Here is a 17,367-nt window from a genome sequence, read left to right on the forward strand (position 1 = left end):
TAGTCAAAAAAATTAGTCAATAAAACTGGATTGTCTACATCTCTTAACAGAAAGATAATATTTGTAACCACTGAAAATTATTTTACTAGTATACAATTAAAAAGAGTATTTTTTCCAAATCTACTAGAACAATAAAACAATATAACCAATGAAAGAATCCACAAAACCCTTACAGAAAGAGACCCCAAGATACAAACTCCAAGGGCTGTTATAGAGAAATCCTAGAACTCTCCATAAAGGAGAGAATATAGTAAGCAGCAAAAAGGAAACACAATCACACTCACACAGGACCTATCAGTATCAACATTAAAGAACGGAAAGACCCAGAATACCATATATTGAAGAGCAAAGGACCTGGGATTACAACCCAAAATGTACTACTCTGAAGAATTCAGCATATACTGTCAGGGGAAAAGATAGATGTTCAACAAAAAAGAGGACTTCCAGAATTTCCTGACACAAAGACGAGAATTGAACAGAGAATTCAATCACCAAATACACAACTCAAAAGCTGCATGAAAAGGCAAATAAAAAGGAGAAGAAGAAAAAAAAACAAAACAAAACAAATGTTGTCATCCCTAAAAGGGAAGATAGAGCACTTCTAATTCTTGAGAACTTTACTTCTCTTAGGATAATTAAAGGATTGCATATAATTGAAGAGAGTGGACTTAAAGGATATGAATACTGTTGGGTCTTGTCTCTCCATTGAAGAGGCCCAAGATGACATAACTATGTTTGAAACAAAAAAGCCCTGATGAAAAGCAGGGGTGTTAAGTCTAAACTTAAGTGTCTCATTATTCTTGGACCCACTTTAATTCTGCTTTGTTGACAAAATTCAGCACTTTCTCTGCTGAGAGCATCATGACCTGGATTGTCCTGCATTAATGTCTCCCATAGTTTACAATCATTTGTAAAGATCTCAAGTGAGACCTTCAGAGCTTCCCAGTACTTAGAGCCCTTTGAGATTCTTGTATTTAATTAGATCAGGGCTTGATGCCACTTGACAACTATCAAGTACCCTGGTTGGGGGGAGGGTAAAACTATGAGAAAAAATATGCCCTGCTTCACTTAACAAGAGGTTAAGTACCCCGGGTATGTGTGTGGGGAGGTGGGGTAAAAGGTTAGAGAAAATAGGTCTGGAGGAGTGTGCCCCTTGGAGGGTACTTGAAAAGGGGGTAAGGTATAAAATGATTATAATTTTAATTGGATATAATTTGAGACAAGGCTGCTTAATCAATCAATCTGTGATATTTTGAAAATAATATTAGCTTTCCCAGAAATCAAATAATCAAGCTATGATTGATACTACCTGTGATTGATAATACCTAATAACACCAGATGTTATTATTATAGAGAAAAAGAAGGGAGATTGTGAACTCTGAGTAAATTCTATTCACTAGATTTGGTCCAGAGAGGGAATAAGATACATTCCCACTTGGGTTTAAATTTTTTTCCTACTCTAAAGGGAAGTGGGGGGAGAGGTGAAAGGGAAAGATAAGGAAAGAAGGGACTGATAAAAGGGAAGGTAAAAGTATAAGTGAAAATAAACTGAAACTTAAAAGAAAATTCAAAGGGGAAAGGAAGTAAAAGATAGCATGGAGGGAAATACAGAATTAGTAATCTTAACTGTAAATGGGAATGGGATGAACTCTTGCATTAAACAGAAGTGGATAGAAGACAGGATAAAAAACCAGAATTCTACAATATGTTGTTTACAAGAAACACATTTGAAGCAGAGAGATACACGCAGGGTGAAGGTTAAAGATTGGAGCAAAATAGATTATACCTTAGCTGAAATAAAAAAATCAGGTGTAGGCAATACTGATCTCAGATAAAGTAAAAGCAAAATTCAATCTTATTAAAAGGGATAAAGAAGGAAACTACATCTTCATAAAAAGCACCAGTGGTAATGAAGCTATATCATTACCAAACATGTATGCACCTAGATATATAGCATTCAAATTCCTAGAGGAAAAGTTGAGTGAATTACAAGGAGACATAGATAGCAAAACTTTAATAATGGGGGAACTTCAATCTCCCTATCTCAGAACTAGATAAATCTAACTACAAAATAAACAAGAAGGAAGTTAAGAAGGTGAATGAAATCTTAGAAAACTTAGATATGGGGGCAATTAGGTGGTGCAGTGGATAGAGCACTGGCCCTGGAGTCAGGAGGACCTGAGGTCAAATCCAGCCTCAGACACCTAACTGTGTGACTTTTGGCAAGTCACTTAATGCCATTGCCTTACAAAAACTAAAAAAAAAAAGAAAGAAAGAAAACTTAGATATAATATACCTCTGGAGAAAACTTAATGGGGATAGTACATGGCACCTATACCAAAACTGACCATGTACAAGGGCACAAAATACTTTTAATTAAATGCAGAAAGACATAAATAATAAATACACTTCTCAGATCATGATACAACAAAAATTACATGTAAAAAGGGGTCATGGAAAGATGAACCAAAAACTAATTATTAGAAATTAAATGACTTCCTCTGAAACAGTGGGTGGATCAAACAGCAATAATATAAATAATCAATAATTATATCCAAGAAAATAATATTAATGAAATATCATAACAAATTTATGGGATACAGCCAAGGAAGTTTTGAGGGGAAACTTTATATCTCTAAATGCTTATGTGAATAAAATAGAGAAAGAAGAGATCGATGAATTGGGTATGCAACTAAAAACCTAGAAAAAATATCAAAATAAAGATCCCCCAATTAAATACCAATTAGAAATTTCAAAAATCAAGGGAGAGCTTAATAAAATTCAAAGCAAGAATGATCTGATAAATAAAACTAACAGTTGGTTAAATAAAACAGACAAAAATTTGGTAAACCTGATTTTTAAAAAACAATGAAGATAACCAAATTACCAGTATCAAAAATGAAAAGGTTGAACTAAGAATCAATGAATAAGAAATTAAAGGGATAATTTGGAACTACTTTGCCAAACTGTATGCCAATAAATTGGGTAACTTGAGTGAAATGGATAAATATTTACAAAAATACAAACCGTCCAGATTAACAAAAGAGGAAATAAATTACTTAAATAACCCCAATTCAGAAAAAGAATTTGAAGAAACTCTCAATAAACTTCCCAAGAAAAAGATACTAGGTTCAGACTAATTTACAAGTGAATTCTACCAAACATTTAAAAATTCCTATTCTACATAAACTATTTAAAAAAAAAATAGGAGGAGTTCTGCCAAACATGTTGCTTAAACCTAAACCAGGAAGACCCAAAACAGACAAAGGAAATTATAGTCCAATCTCCCTAATGAATATTGATACAAAAATCTTCAATAAAATTTCACAATGAGACTACAGCTAGTTATTACTTGAATATTATACCATGATCAGGTAGGATTTATATCAAGTAGAGGATGGTTCAATATTAGGAAAACACTCAATATAATTGAACATATCAATAGCAAAAACAACAGAAATCATGATTATCTCAATAGATGCTGAACAAGCATTTGATAAAAAACAACAACCATTCCTATTAAAACACTAGAAAGTTTAGGAATAAATGGAGTTTTCCTTAAAATAAGAAATAGTATCTATCTACAACCATCAACAAATATTATATGTAATGGTAATATACTCAGAGCATTTCCAATAAAATCAGTAGTGAAACAAGGATGCTCATTATCACCATTATTATTCAATACACTATATTGTATATTGCTAATATATATATATACATACTATTAGTATATATATATATATATATATATATATGTACTAATATACTGCTACTAGTTGTAGCAATAAGAGAAGAAAAAATTGAAGGAATCAGAATTAGCAATGAGGAAGTAAAATTTTCACTCTTTTCCAATGATATAATGGTATACTTAGAGAACTCAAGAAAATCCTCTAAAAAATTTCTTGAAACAAATCAGCAAAATAGCAAGATATAAAATAAACCCACATAAATCATCAGCCTTTCTATATATGAACAACAAAGTCCAAAAGCAAGAGATGGAAAGAGAAATTCCATTTAAAGTAACTATAAACATTAAATACTTGAGAATTTACCTCCCAAGACAAATCCAGAAACTACATGGACACAATAGTACTTCTCACCCAAATAAAGTGCTTCTCACTAAAATCTAAATCATTGGAAAAATATTAAGTGCTCATAGTTAGGTCGAGCTAATATGATAAAAATGATAATTCTACCTAAATTAAATTACTTAGTTCCATCCCGATCAAACTACCAAACTACTTTTCCAAAATAGAATAAATAGAAACAAAATTCACCTGGTTCAACAAAAAGTCAAGAATAGCAAGGGAATTAATGAAAAAAATGTAAAGGAAAGTGGCCTAGCTCTACCAGATCTAAAACTATACTATAAAGTGGCAGTCATCAAAACTGCCTGGTACTAGTTAAGAAATAGAGTAATGGAACCAGTGGTTTAGGATGGGTTCAAAAGAAAACACAGTAAACAACTACAGCAATCTACTATTTAACAAACCCAAAGACATCATTGTCCTGGGATAAAAACTCATTATCTGACAAAAGTTGTTGGGAAAACTGGAAAATAGTATGATTAAAAACTAGGCCTAGATCCACATCTCACACCCTATGCCAAAATAAAGTCAAAATGGGTATATGATTTAGACATAAAGGATGGCACCATAGATAAATTAATAGACCAAGAAGTCCTCTATCATATCTATGGAAAGGGAACTAATTTATGACCAAAAAAAGAGTTAGAGTACATTATAAAGTACAAAATGAATGATTTTGCACTAATAAAAGCAATGCTGCCAAAATTAGAAGGAAAGCAGAAAGCTGGGAAACAATCTTCACAATTAGGAGTTCTGATAAAGGTTTCATTTCTAAAATATAGAGAGAATTACATCAAATTTATAAGTTTACAAGTCATTCCCCAATTGGTAAATGGTCAGAGGATATGAATACAGTTTTCAAATGAAGAAATTAAAGCTCTCTCTCTAGATATAGATATAGATATAGATATAGATTAGATATAGATATAGATATAGATAGATATAATATCATATAAAAATGTTAAAAATCATTATTGATTAGAAAAAAATGAAAATTAAAACTTCAATGAGGTATCACCTCACACCTATTAGATTGACCATCATGAGAGAAAAGGGAAGATGATCAATGTTGGGACGTTATGGGAGAACTGGGACCTTGATGCATTGCTGGTGGAGTTGTGAATGGATCCAAACTTTCTGGAGAGCAATATGGGACTATGTCCAAAGAGCAACAAAACTGTTCATACCCTTTGATCAGCAATTCCAATTCTAGGTCTATATCAGAAAAAATTATAAAATATAGGTAAAGTCCTACAGGTTCCAAAATATTCATAGCAGCTTTTTGTAGTGGCAAAGAATTGGAAATTACATGGATGCCCATCAATGGGGAATGGCTAAACAAGTTATATACATGAAGACTATGGAATATTATTGTGCTATAAGAAACTCTAAATGGTCAGATTCTAGAGAAGCATGGAAGTACTTACAGGATTTGATGCTGAGTGAAGGGAGCAGAACCACATTTTTAAAAACCTAAACAGACTAAAATATAATGTGAAAGAAGTCTTCCCCATTAATTGTATTGCTCAATACTTTAGAAAAATTTTACATAATCTCATATATTTAAAACATAAACATGGAATAATTACAATTTATGTGACATTGATTCAATTGAACAAAATTTCACATGCTGTACATAAAAGTTAATTCATTTTAGAATCTTAAAGCAACTCAATAATAATAGGCAACAATTATGAAGTGCTCAGCACCTGAATAGGCACTGTGGTAAGCATTTTACAATTATGCAAATTATGTCTGTCAGAATCCTTGAAATTCCAATAAAACTTTCCACATTCTAACATTTCTTATAACAAGGTTGAAAAAATAAGGATCTGGAGAATCATATCATATTCAAAACCCAGAATGTTTTGGGGATAAAAGTAGGAGACAATTTTAAACTGAATCACTGTAAGGTTTGATCTGGGGAATCAGTACATAACTGTTAATAAAGTAACTGAGGAATAATGGTATGTGAATAAAAAAAATAGAGGAATGGAAGTAGGGTTTGAGGGTAAAGGGATTGAATGAAGAAGGGTTCAAAGTTTCTAGGGCTATACAGAGGCTCAAAACAATTCATAGTCTTCCATAAACTTTAAAGGAAATGAACTATATAGTATTGCTTTTCACTTGTTAATTTTGAGTAATTTCAAAATTCCATGCTTGATTTCTTGAGTTCTAACCCCATAGACAATGGGGTTGATGGCTGGTGGGATGAGGTGATGTAGAACATTAAGAAGGATGGGGACATCGAGGGGGATTTGCTTTCTAGCCACATTAGCAATGACCAGAACCACAAGCAATGTGTAGAAGAAGAGGATAAGGATGAAGTGAGAACCACAAGTACTCAGAGCTTTTGTGGCTGCTGCCACAGAACGTAGCTTCAGTACAGCCTTCAGGATGAAACAGTAAGAGAAGAAAGTTAGCACCAGGTCAGGACCCAGAAGGCACCAGACACTCACAAATTGGTAGAGTTTGTTAAGATGGTTATCTTCACAAGAGAGTCTAACCACAGATATATTGGCACAGAGGCAGTTTTCTATAATATTCCCTGCACAATAATCTAGCCTGGCAGCTAAGATTGGGGTGGGCAGTGTAACCAATAAATTTCGAAAGATGATAAATATGGCAGCTTTGATCACAAACTGCTCAGTAATGATGGATGGATAATGCAGAGGTTGGCAAACAGCAACATAGCGATCATATGCCATGGCAACCAAGGTAGAAGACTCCATGGGTAGGAAGGTGTTCATAATGAACATTTGTAGGAAACAGCCTGTGAAGCTAATGGGCTTCATGTTGAACCAGAAGAGAAGCAAGACCTGGAAAAAAAATCAATCAATCAAAATTTATTAAGCTCATGTTTTGTAACATGAACTCTGTTAAATTTTAAGGATACAGGGGCAGCTAGGTGGCGCAGTGGATAAAGCACCAGCCCTGGAGTCAGGAGAACCTGGGTTAAAATCCAGTCTCAGACACTTAATAATTACCTAGCTGTGCGGCCTTGGGCAAGCCACTTAACCCTATTTGCCTTGCAAAAACCTAAATAAAAAAAAAATCATTGCAAAGGTAAAAGTGGACAGGCCTTGGCAAGAATTGAGAAGGGATCATAGATTATGAGCCCAGGTGATTAGGGGGGATTGAGGGATATGAGTGACATGAGATGGGGAAAAGGGCAGAATTAGGGTCATAGTAAATGACCCTAATTGTTTTGGGGTTTTTTTTTTATAACATATGAGAGTAGGTTCTCAATGGAAGGGATGGGGTGGAAAGGGAGTCATAGGAAGTTTAAGAAGGGATGAAAATGTTTGGAAAAGCACTTGAGAATGGGATAGTAAGTTGATGAGGCATGTATAGAAGACACAGTGAGCATCAAATTATAATCGTTTAATAAAATTTTGTGGTTAGTTCAGTCAGAACCCTTGTATGATTTCCTCTATTTTCATTTGACAACCCATATATATATATATATATATATATGAAATCATTATAAAATGATCCAATAAAGGATTGGCAAGAAGTAATTGGTAATATGATAAGGAATCTAAAAATTCAAGGGAAGAGGACAAGTAAAGAATTTAATTGGTTCACCAAAGTGTCAAGATGAGGAAAAGGAGAGCGTATAACTTGTGGACAAGATGACTTAAGAGCAAATTGATGCATTGAGGGTCTAGAGTTCATAGTAAAAATGCAAAAGTTCAATAAGGGAAAACAGAGGGAATGTTGGAAAAACCAATAGATTGTGGACCAAGAAGAGGATCTGGAAATTCCTGAACATGGAGGTGGTCCTTATCTGGTTATTGTCAATATCAAGGATTTGCTCATCTTTGTAAGTAGTTAAGGTGGAGTGGAGTGAAAATAGGACATTCTTAAATACTGCTCTCCTTATATTCTGTAACTATCCCGTCACTAAGTTAAAGTAGCTTGATAATATCTACCAAGATCAGCCCTCAACCTTCTCCAGACATCTTTCCAACATCCTCAAGATAACTTATCATTTCAGTTTGGGACCTAAATTACCAGGGAATTAGATTGAAACAGGTCTAATGATGTTTGTTGTTGATATTATTGATTACAATATAGGTAAGACCATGATAATAATGATAATGTTCCATCTGAGCAGTTTGAGAATTTTATGTTTGACTTAAAATCTTATCTGATTCCTCCAGGTTAATTTTCAGTTTTTCAAAGTAAGAAACATTGCTTTCTCTTTCTATAAACTCATGAACAGTAGTGATAAATTGAATTGTTGTCTGGTCTCAGCTTCATAAAAATCAAATTGATTTTCTCAATTTACTGCATGATTTTTAAAACAACCATGGCCACATAACCTTGGGACTGACAAGGACAGTGAGTGATCTCAGAGATGGTGCTGATTGAACACCCTGGAGGATGGTGGTGTCAAAATCACTAGACTTAGACTTAATGATGACCAAAGAATCTTAGAATTGGGGTCTTAGGGGCTTCTGAAAGTTAGTGAGTGAAATTTGGAGTAACTCTCTAATAGGAATCTTACCTTGGGGATGACAGTGAGGCAGAGGATGATGTCTAGCAAAGATAGAATGGCCAGCAGGTAGTACATTGGTTCATGTAGAGAAGCCTCTTGATGAATAGTCAATAATAACACTATATTGGCCCCCAAGGCCAGCACCAGCAGTGGGGTCAGAGGTACAGATAGCCAATGCTGTACATCCTGCATCCCAGGAAGACAGATCATCAGGAACTCAGTCACCTGGTTTGAGGAGTTGTTGGGTAAGAGTGCCATCGCCTATGATAGTTTATCATCTAGTAAAAAAAAAAAGATTTATTTTTCCTTAATTTGATACCCCTTTAATGTGAATACCTCTCCAATCATATGGTCTCAATATCAACCTCACTGAGATGAAAAGGATTGTGGATGCTCCAAGCATAATCTGGAGAGCAGGTGTCTTTTAGAGGGATTTTGTTATAAATACAGTATATCAAGGATTAAAATTTAGGTAATAGCTTTTATGATGGGGAAAGGATTACAAAGATATTAGTTCCTACCCTCTCCACCTTCCACCCCTGATTTGTTAGTATTCACTGGAATCATAGCATGGATGATTGTTATAAATGCAATTTTAGAAAGAGTAAATTTGATAAGCTATGGAAAGAATCTGCAATAACTAGTTGTGTGACCTTGGGCAAGTCATTCAACCCCATTGCCTTGACAAAAAAAAACTTAAAAAAAGTTTCCAAATCGCCAATGCTAAATGAATAGCAAATGTAAAAATAAAATGCAAAATTTCAACTGATATTCTTTAAGTTTGAATAAAAAAAAATGTCAAGTTTCCTGAGCACCTTTGGGTAGGTAATGATGGTGATACTGGAAATTTATCAACTCATTTTGGAAAACACTTTGCAACTATAACCTTAGAGTAGCTGAACCTGGGTTCCTTTGACCCAGCAATACCATACTTATTTATATACCACAGTGCATAGTGACAAAGAGGATGAACCCTCCCAAATATTTTATAACAACTTTTCGTTAAAATGAAAAACTGAAAACAAAGAGATTGCTCATCAACCAGGAAATGACAATGAATTATGGGGCATAAGTATAAAGCAGTAGTTGTGTGCCATAAAATATGGTTAAAAAAACTGATTCAAAAAAATCTGGAAGACGTGTTAACTGATGAAGAATGAAATGAGAAGCAGGAGAACCATTTAATTTATTGACTCCAATGATATAAAGGAAAACAACTTTGAAAGATTTAAGAATTCTAATCAATAAATAATCATGACTTGAGAAAACTAAGATGAAACATGCCTTTTACCTCTTGGCAAACAGGCTATAGTCAAGATGAGCAGTATGAGGCTTAGAGAAGTTCCTGGCACCTACCCATTCCTTAATAAATGCTTGTTAACTGAACTTGACATATATTTTCATATACAGTCAATATAAAGGTTTGTTTGGTTTTACTGTGCTTGTTTCATATAAGGGAAGTATTCTATTGTGGGTAAAGAAGTTTTTGGGTAGTGATATTAGTGAAACATAAAAAGAACAAGAATAAAGTATAAAATGCACAAAAGAGAACAGAATGAATTTCAAAGGAGATATAAATAAACAAGGCAATCTCATTACTATCATGTTGAATTTAATATATGTAATTAATGTAATTGAAGAAGTTCATAATTTCATATACAATGGTTCTTTTCTTTGTTTATTGAAGTAACCATTTGATTTATTCTCATGTTCACAATTTTAAAATGTATAATTATAAAATAAATTAAAATAAAGGAGGTAACCTCAGTCATGTCCCTTCTGCAAGGTTAGAGATAAAACTACTGGATGAATTGGACAAAAGCTGATATCAAGGAAAATTTGTAGAAGAGATCCTGCTTTCCTTACCTTTCCTGATTTCCATTTCAATGCACCAATGGTGCATGATGTAGATTGGTCATTACCAGGATGGTGGTCAATTCAATGATAACTCTAGCATTCCATCTAAAGAGCATCCCATTGGCAAGGGGCAGGCAGAGTGGGTTGCTGCCTTGTTGAATGCCTTGCCCTGGCAATTCCAACCATGCCCACAAGATTCTCTCCTCAGTAGGTCCATTTGTAAGGGGAGTAGAGGGATTAATTGGATGGTGGTTCACCTCACTTCTCCCTTTATCATTTCTAACTGTTTCAATGGCTAAGGACAGAGAGAGCAGTTAACTGTTTTTATGAAGTTCCATCATGACAGAATGATATGGTTACACTCCTTCGTTAGGGATTTTTCAGGCAGAGGCTAGATCATCATTTGTCATATATGTCCCAGTGATGATTCTTTTTCTAGCCTTCCTTCTTTCCCAGTATCATTTCTGTGCTGCAGACAGAAACCATCCCTCCAGGGATCCCACTGGCTAAAGGAGAACATAAGAAGCTTCCTGTATTTGTGGATGTCCTATTGAGAAACAGACTCATTCATCCCATGACTTCAGACTAGCATCTCACCATATTTAAATCTTTCTAAGAAGAAAATGGCATTCTTATTCCAAGCCCAAGTCAGGAGATGGTTTAAATTTCTAACAGATTCTTTTAGATTTCTCTTCTATAGTATAATTTCTAATTTTGGGAGGGTCAGACACTGTGATGTTTAGGTTTATATGCACATCTTTAAAGAAAGGGATTTTGCTTTCATTAAGCTACTAAAACTATTATAACCCAGAAACTATCCCTAATCTTTCATTTCCTAAAACCTTTGACAAGCAAAAACATAGATACTTACAGAGGTCTTCTTGTGCTTTTAAACCATAACTCTCCAGTTCAGTAAACAGCTACCCAGACTGCTTGACAGATAGGGTTATATAAACAGTTATATGAGATTGAGCTCCCTATTCCTGAGAATTCAGGGTTCTGAAACATTTGGGCTACACCATCTCCTAAATGAAATCTCCCTTCTTATGCAAACCACACACAAATACTATTTCCTTTGCTAAGGAGACTGCAGGCCTATCACAGGAAAAAGAATAATTAGAAAAATTAGTCTCTCCTGGGGCATGCAAAAATCACATCTCCACAGCTGAATTAATGCTGAGAGTGAGCAATGTCTCTAGAGACAAGTCAGTGATCATAGATATTATTGAGTGAACCTTCTGGATAGAAAAAGTGTAACCACAATGGAAGACAAGTTGACTTTTTGTAGTAGATATAGTTCTCAATGTGTGTGCTCATATGTAAAAAAAAAAAATTCCTCTCCCCTAGTTTCCATTAAAATTTCCATAAACTTTTCCCACAGAGGCAAAAATATGATACTATTTTGCAATCTATTCATTTGGACCTGCACCCTCATCATAAGCACATTGGTGTCCATAACATAATAAAACACTTAGCAAATGCTTATTGACTGATAGTCATACATTTTTAATACATTACATATTTTCATTTCAAAGAAAATTCTTATCAACTATTTGACAATTTATTATGTTAAGCACACTGATCATGAAAGAATTTTCAGGACTGGTGTGGTTCAAATTTCCTCATATCTAATAGTTACTCAATAATGATGTTGACTAATAATTATTGGGAATCAAAGACCACCGGCACCCCACCCCCTTGAGTGCCATCTCTCATCATTAATCAATCAGATGTGAATTTGAGGAAAATTGATTGATATGAAACAATGTGAGAAAGATTAAGAAAAAAGGTATATAATACTGTACTGAAATAGTATTTCAGAGAAAAAGAAAAAAGTCATAAATAATTGTAATTGAAGGACTCAAGAAAAGGGTGATGATCTAGCTTACATTAAAGATTGGCTATTTGTGTGGGTAGAATTTGATTAAATGAAAGGAAGAGAAGAGACCAGTCCTAATGAGTGCTGTCAGCTTGAGCTGACGCTGGGTAAGAAAGGAGGCTACTGGGGCAGCTAGGTGGTGCAGTGGATAAAGCACCAGCCCTGGAGTCAGGAGGACCTGGGCTCAAATCCAGTCTCAGACACTTAATAATTACCTAGCTGTGTGTCCTTGGGCAAGCCACTTAACTCATTTGCCTTGCAAAACAAAAAGGAGGCTATTGCTGAATCAATGAGGTAATTAACTTGAAGAGGAAGATGACATTGGGAGATAGGAGTGGAAGAAAAATAAAAGAAAATCAGAAATGTTTTTACCCAATTTTCCTTTTAGGGTCCACTCAGGGCCTAAATTATGAGGTCTACCATGGGTCAGAGTGTGGAAGGCCTGAAAGGGTCACAGGGTGTGTGTACAAGTTACTTAACTGAATAGATATAAGTAAATTGGGTAGGACAAGAAAAATAAAACAACCATTTATGAAACAGAACGATGCATTCTGTTTCAAATCATGTAACTAAAAAAAAAAGAATCCAACGACCTAGTAATTACAGCAAGATTACAGAGTTATAGGACTTCCGGCCAAGATGGTGGAGAGATGACAGACACTGTGATAGTGTTCTCTCTTTCCCCTCAGAAATAACATGAGAGAAACCTCTTAATAGAAATTCAATCAACAAAACCCAGAAAGAAAAGCTAGGAGAAGAAAACCTACCAAGAAGATCTGTCTCAGGGGACCTTGGGTGAACTGGGAGACAAGAGCAGAGGATTAGCACTGGAGACTTCAGCTGGGGGAAGCCAGAGGGTCAGCCTCAGCTGTGGACACTTCAGTGAGTGGTGGGTACGATATCCAGCTTTAGTTACTAAGTCTTTGGCCGGGGGAGAAGAGCTATGAGAGGGTAAGGCCCAGCACATAGTCTCAGAGCACAACTAGAGAACAACCAGATGGGCCAAGGATCTGAGCTCCATACTTTAGGCAGAGCCCTTTGCCTAGAACAAACAATAAACAGCCCCACCCCACCCCACCCACCCACCCAGGGCAGCAGAGCTCCCTCAACAGAAAGGGATTAACTCCCTCCCCCAGGTCCCAGCCCAATGTTCGAGGTCAACTCAGACCCTGAGGCAAAGGACCTCACTCCAGAGAAAGCAACCAGTGCCCCCTACTTGCTGGCCCTTGGAATTACTAAGCCAAGTGAACAAAGGATCTAGGATCCTCAAAAGCAAACCTGTGAGAGCCAGCTCCCCACCCCGCCAACACAAAATGAGAAAAGACCAAAGAAAAGGGGGGGGAGGGGGCATGGAGAAATACTCAGAAGTGACAGATCCTAACCCAGAGCAATCTAGCACTGCTGAGGAGAATATGAATTGGTCTCCAGCCCAGAAAGACTTTCTTGAAGAAATCACAAAGGAGTTTAAAAATCAATTGGAAAAATTGGGAAAAGAAACTCAAGATAAAATTAACACATTGCAAAAGAAAATTAACATCTCACAACTAGAAAACAAATCCTTGGAAAAGACAATTGGACAAATACAAAATGAGAATAACTCTTTCAGACCTTCAATTGGGCAAATGCAAAAAGGAAATGATTTTCTCAAAACTAAATTTGGGAAAATAGAAAAGTCCTTCAAAAATAGAATGGACCAACTGGAAAAGGAGTTGGAAAAGATAAAGAAAGAAAAATCTTCTGTTCTAAAAAAAAGAATGGAACTGGAAGAAACTAATGACTTCATGAAACAAGAAGATTGTGTTAAACAAAAACCAAAAGATGGAAAAAATAGAAAAAATGTAAACTACCTCATCAGCAAAACCACAGACCTCGAGAACTGATTGAGAAGGGAGAATCTGAGAATTATTGGCCTTCCTGAGAACATTGAAGAGAAAAAAAAAAGCATGGACTTAATATTACAGGATTTAGTGATGGAAAATTGCCCTGATATCATGGAACCCGGGGGCAAAATAGTTATTGAAAGAATACATTAATCCCCTCTGGAAAGAGATCCTAAAATGAAAACACCAAGGAATGTTGTGGCATTATTCCAGAACTATCTGATAAAAGAAACAATGCTACAAGGAGCCAGAAAAGCAATCCTTATCTCAGACAAAGCAGCTGCAAAAATAGATAGCATTAAAAGAGATAAGGAAGGAAACTATATCCTCCTAAAAGATACCATGGACAATAAAGTAATTTCAATACTAAATATGTAGGCACCTAATGGGACAGCATCCAAATTCTTAGAGGAGAAGTTGAAAGAGTTATAGAAAGAAATAGACAGCAAAACTCTACTAGTGGGAGACTTCAACCTCCCATTCTCAGATTTAGATAAATTGAATCATAAAATAAACAAGAAAGAAGTTAAGGAGGCAAATAGTTTGTTAGAAAACCTAGATATAATAGAGCTATGGAGGAAACTGAAAGGGATAGAAAGAAATATACTTTTTTTTTCTGCAGTACATGGCACTTATACAAAAATTGACCATGTACTAGGACATAAAAACCTAATGATCAGTTGCAGAAAGGCAGAAATAGTGAATACATCTTTCTCAGAACATAATTGGGAATTTCTCTAGCTTATCCCCATTGCATATAATGCTTGTTGATAGTTTCAGATAGATACTGCTTTTTATTCTAAGGAAAAATTCATTTATTCCTAGGCTCTCTGGTGTTTTTAGTAGGAAAGGGTGCTATATTTTGTCAAAGGCTTTTCCAGCATCTGTTGAGATAATTTTATGATTTCTGTTAGATTTGTTACTGATATAGTCAATTATCCTAAAAGTTTTCCTAATATTGAACCAACCCTGAATTCCTAGGATTAATTCTGCTTGGTCAAAGTGTATTAGCCTAGTGATAAGTTGCTGTAATCACTTTGCTGAGATTTTATTTAAGATTTTTGCATCAATATTCATTAGGGAAATTGATCTATAATTTCATTTCTCTGTTTTGACTCTTCCTTGTTTAGGTATCAGCACCATAATGGGGTCATAGAAGGAGTTAGGTAGAGATCTGTCTTCACCTGTTTTATCCAAAGAGTTTATATAGAATTGGAACCAATTGTTCCTTTAAATGCTGGATAGAATTCACTTGTGAATCCATCTGGCCCTGGAGATTTTTTCTTAGGGAGTTCAATGATAACTTGCTGAATTTCTTTTTCTGAGATAGATATTTATATCTTTTATAAATTTATATTTTATAAATTTATATTTTTATAAATATTCATCCATTCACTTAGATTATCAAATTTGTTGGCATACAGTTGGACAAAATTATTCTGAATTATTATTTTAATTTCCTCCTCATTGGTGGTGAGTTCAACTTTTTCGTTTACGATACTAGTAATTTGGTTTTCTTCTTTCTTTTTTTAATCAAATTAACCAAAAGTTTATCAATTTTATTCTTTTTTTTCATAAAACCAACTCTTGGTTTTATTTATTAGTTCAATAGTTTTCTTGCTTTCAATTTTATTAATTTCTCCTTTAATTTTTAGAATTTCTAATTTGGTATTTAATGGGGGGGTTGATTTGTTTTTCCTCTAATTTTGTTTTTATTTGCATTCTTAGTTCATTGATTTCCTCTTTATTTTTTTTCAAGTAAGTAGTTAAAGATAAAATATATTCTCTAATAACTGTCTTGGTTATATCACATAAGTTTTGATATGTTGTCTCATTATTATCATTGTCTAAGGTGAAATAATTAATTCTCTCTATAATTTGTTGGTGCATACATATTTAGTATTGAAATTGCTTCATTGTCTATGGTACCTTTTAAAAGGATATAGTTTCCTTCCTTATCTCTTTTAATGAGATCTATTTTAGCAGCTGCTTTGTCTGAGATAAGGAATGCTACCCTTGCCTTTTTCACTTTGTCTGAAGCAAAATATATTCTGCTTCAACCTTTTACCTTTACTGTATATGTATCTCTCTGCTTCAAATGAGTTTCTAATAAGCAGCATATTACAGGATTCTTGTGTTTAATCCACTCTTCTATTCATTTATTTTTATGGAAGAGTTCATCCCATTCACATTCAAAGTTATAATTACTAATTCTATTGCCCTCCATGCTATCTTCCCTGTGTTTATATTTCCCCCTTTTTTACTTTATCCATATTCCCTCAGTATTTTACTTCAGAAAACCACCTCTTTCATTGTTTTGGCCTCCTTATAACCACACCCTCCCCATCTTTCCCCTTTTCCCCTTCGTCCTTCCCTTCCTTATGTTAGTTCCTCTTTTCCTCTGCATCCACCTTTCCCCTTTTAATATTTGAAAGCTAGGATAAGTTTCTTAACTGAGTGTGTGTATATTTATCCTTCTTTGAGCCAAATCTGATGAGAATAAGATTCAGGTAGTTCTCACCTCCTCTCTTCTTCCCCTCTATTTCATAGGTCCTTTGAACCTCTTCATTGTAATGTGATTTACCCCATTCAATCACCTGCATCCTCCCTTGTGTTTATTGTTCCCCTTTTTAAGGAGACAATGTTTTTAAATCATTTTATCAGAGATATGGACAAGTCATGAGTGTCCATAACTTCTGGCTAAGAATATTCTCTTTAATAGAGTTACAATTCTCAAGAGTTATGGGAATCTTTCTGCCAGGTGGGGATATAGCCAGTTTCATCTTATTGGATAGCATTTTTTTTCTTTTCCTTTTTTTTATCTTTTCATGCGTCTCTTGAGTCTCCTGTTTGAAGTCTAAATTTTCTACTTAGCTCTCATCTTTTCATCAGGAAAATTTGGAGGTCTCCTATTATTTTTAAGAGAAGAACTTTCTTCTTTTTCCTTTTGCAATTCTTTTTTCCATTTGCCCAATTGTGGTTTTGAAAGAATTATTTTCTTTTCACACTTGTCCAGTTGTATCTTCTAAGGACTTGTTTTCTTGCTGCAAGGTGTTAATTTTCTCTTGCAAGGTGTTCATTTTTCTCATGGGTTTCTTTTCCCAATTTTTCCAATTAATTTTTTTAAGGTTTTGTTTTTTTGCAAGGCAAATGGGG

General features: G+C 34.7%; 1 protein-coding gene across 1 annotated transcript; it reads right to left on the reverse strand.

Moving 5' to 3' along the window:
* Window positions 1-6,214: 6,214 nt before the first annotated feature.
* Window positions 6,215-8,853, reverse strand: LOC141490609 (olfactory receptor 56A4-like). Its single transcript, XM_074190692.1, has 2 exons — window positions 8,605-8,853; window positions 6,215-6,910 (listed from the first exon to the last, which is right to left on the reverse strand). Exons 1-2 carry the CDS (start codon window positions 8,851-8,853, stop codon window positions 6,215-6,217), a joined length of 945 nt encoding a protein of 314 aa, XP_074046793.1.
* Between the last annotated feature and the right edge of the window lie 8,514 nt (window positions 8,854-17,367).

This window comes from Macrotis lagotis, chromosome 1 (assembly GCF_037893015.1).
Source record: "Macrotis lagotis isolate mMagLag1 chromosome 1, bilby.v1.9.chrom.fasta, whole genome shotgun sequence".
Classification (NCBI taxonomy): Eukaryota; Metazoa; Chordata; class Mammalia; order Peramelemorphia; family Peramelidae; genus Macrotis; species Macrotis lagotis.

Coding starts and splice junctions, on each gene's coding strand:
- LOC141490609 (XM_074190692.1), bottom strand. CDS start 8,853: ATGGCACTCTTACCCAACAACTCCTCAAACCAGGTGACTGAGTTCCTG. Junction 6,911..8,604: donor GCCTCACTGTCATCCCCAAG/GTAAGATTCCTA, acceptor TTTTTTTTCCAG/GTCTTGCTTCTCTTCTGGTT.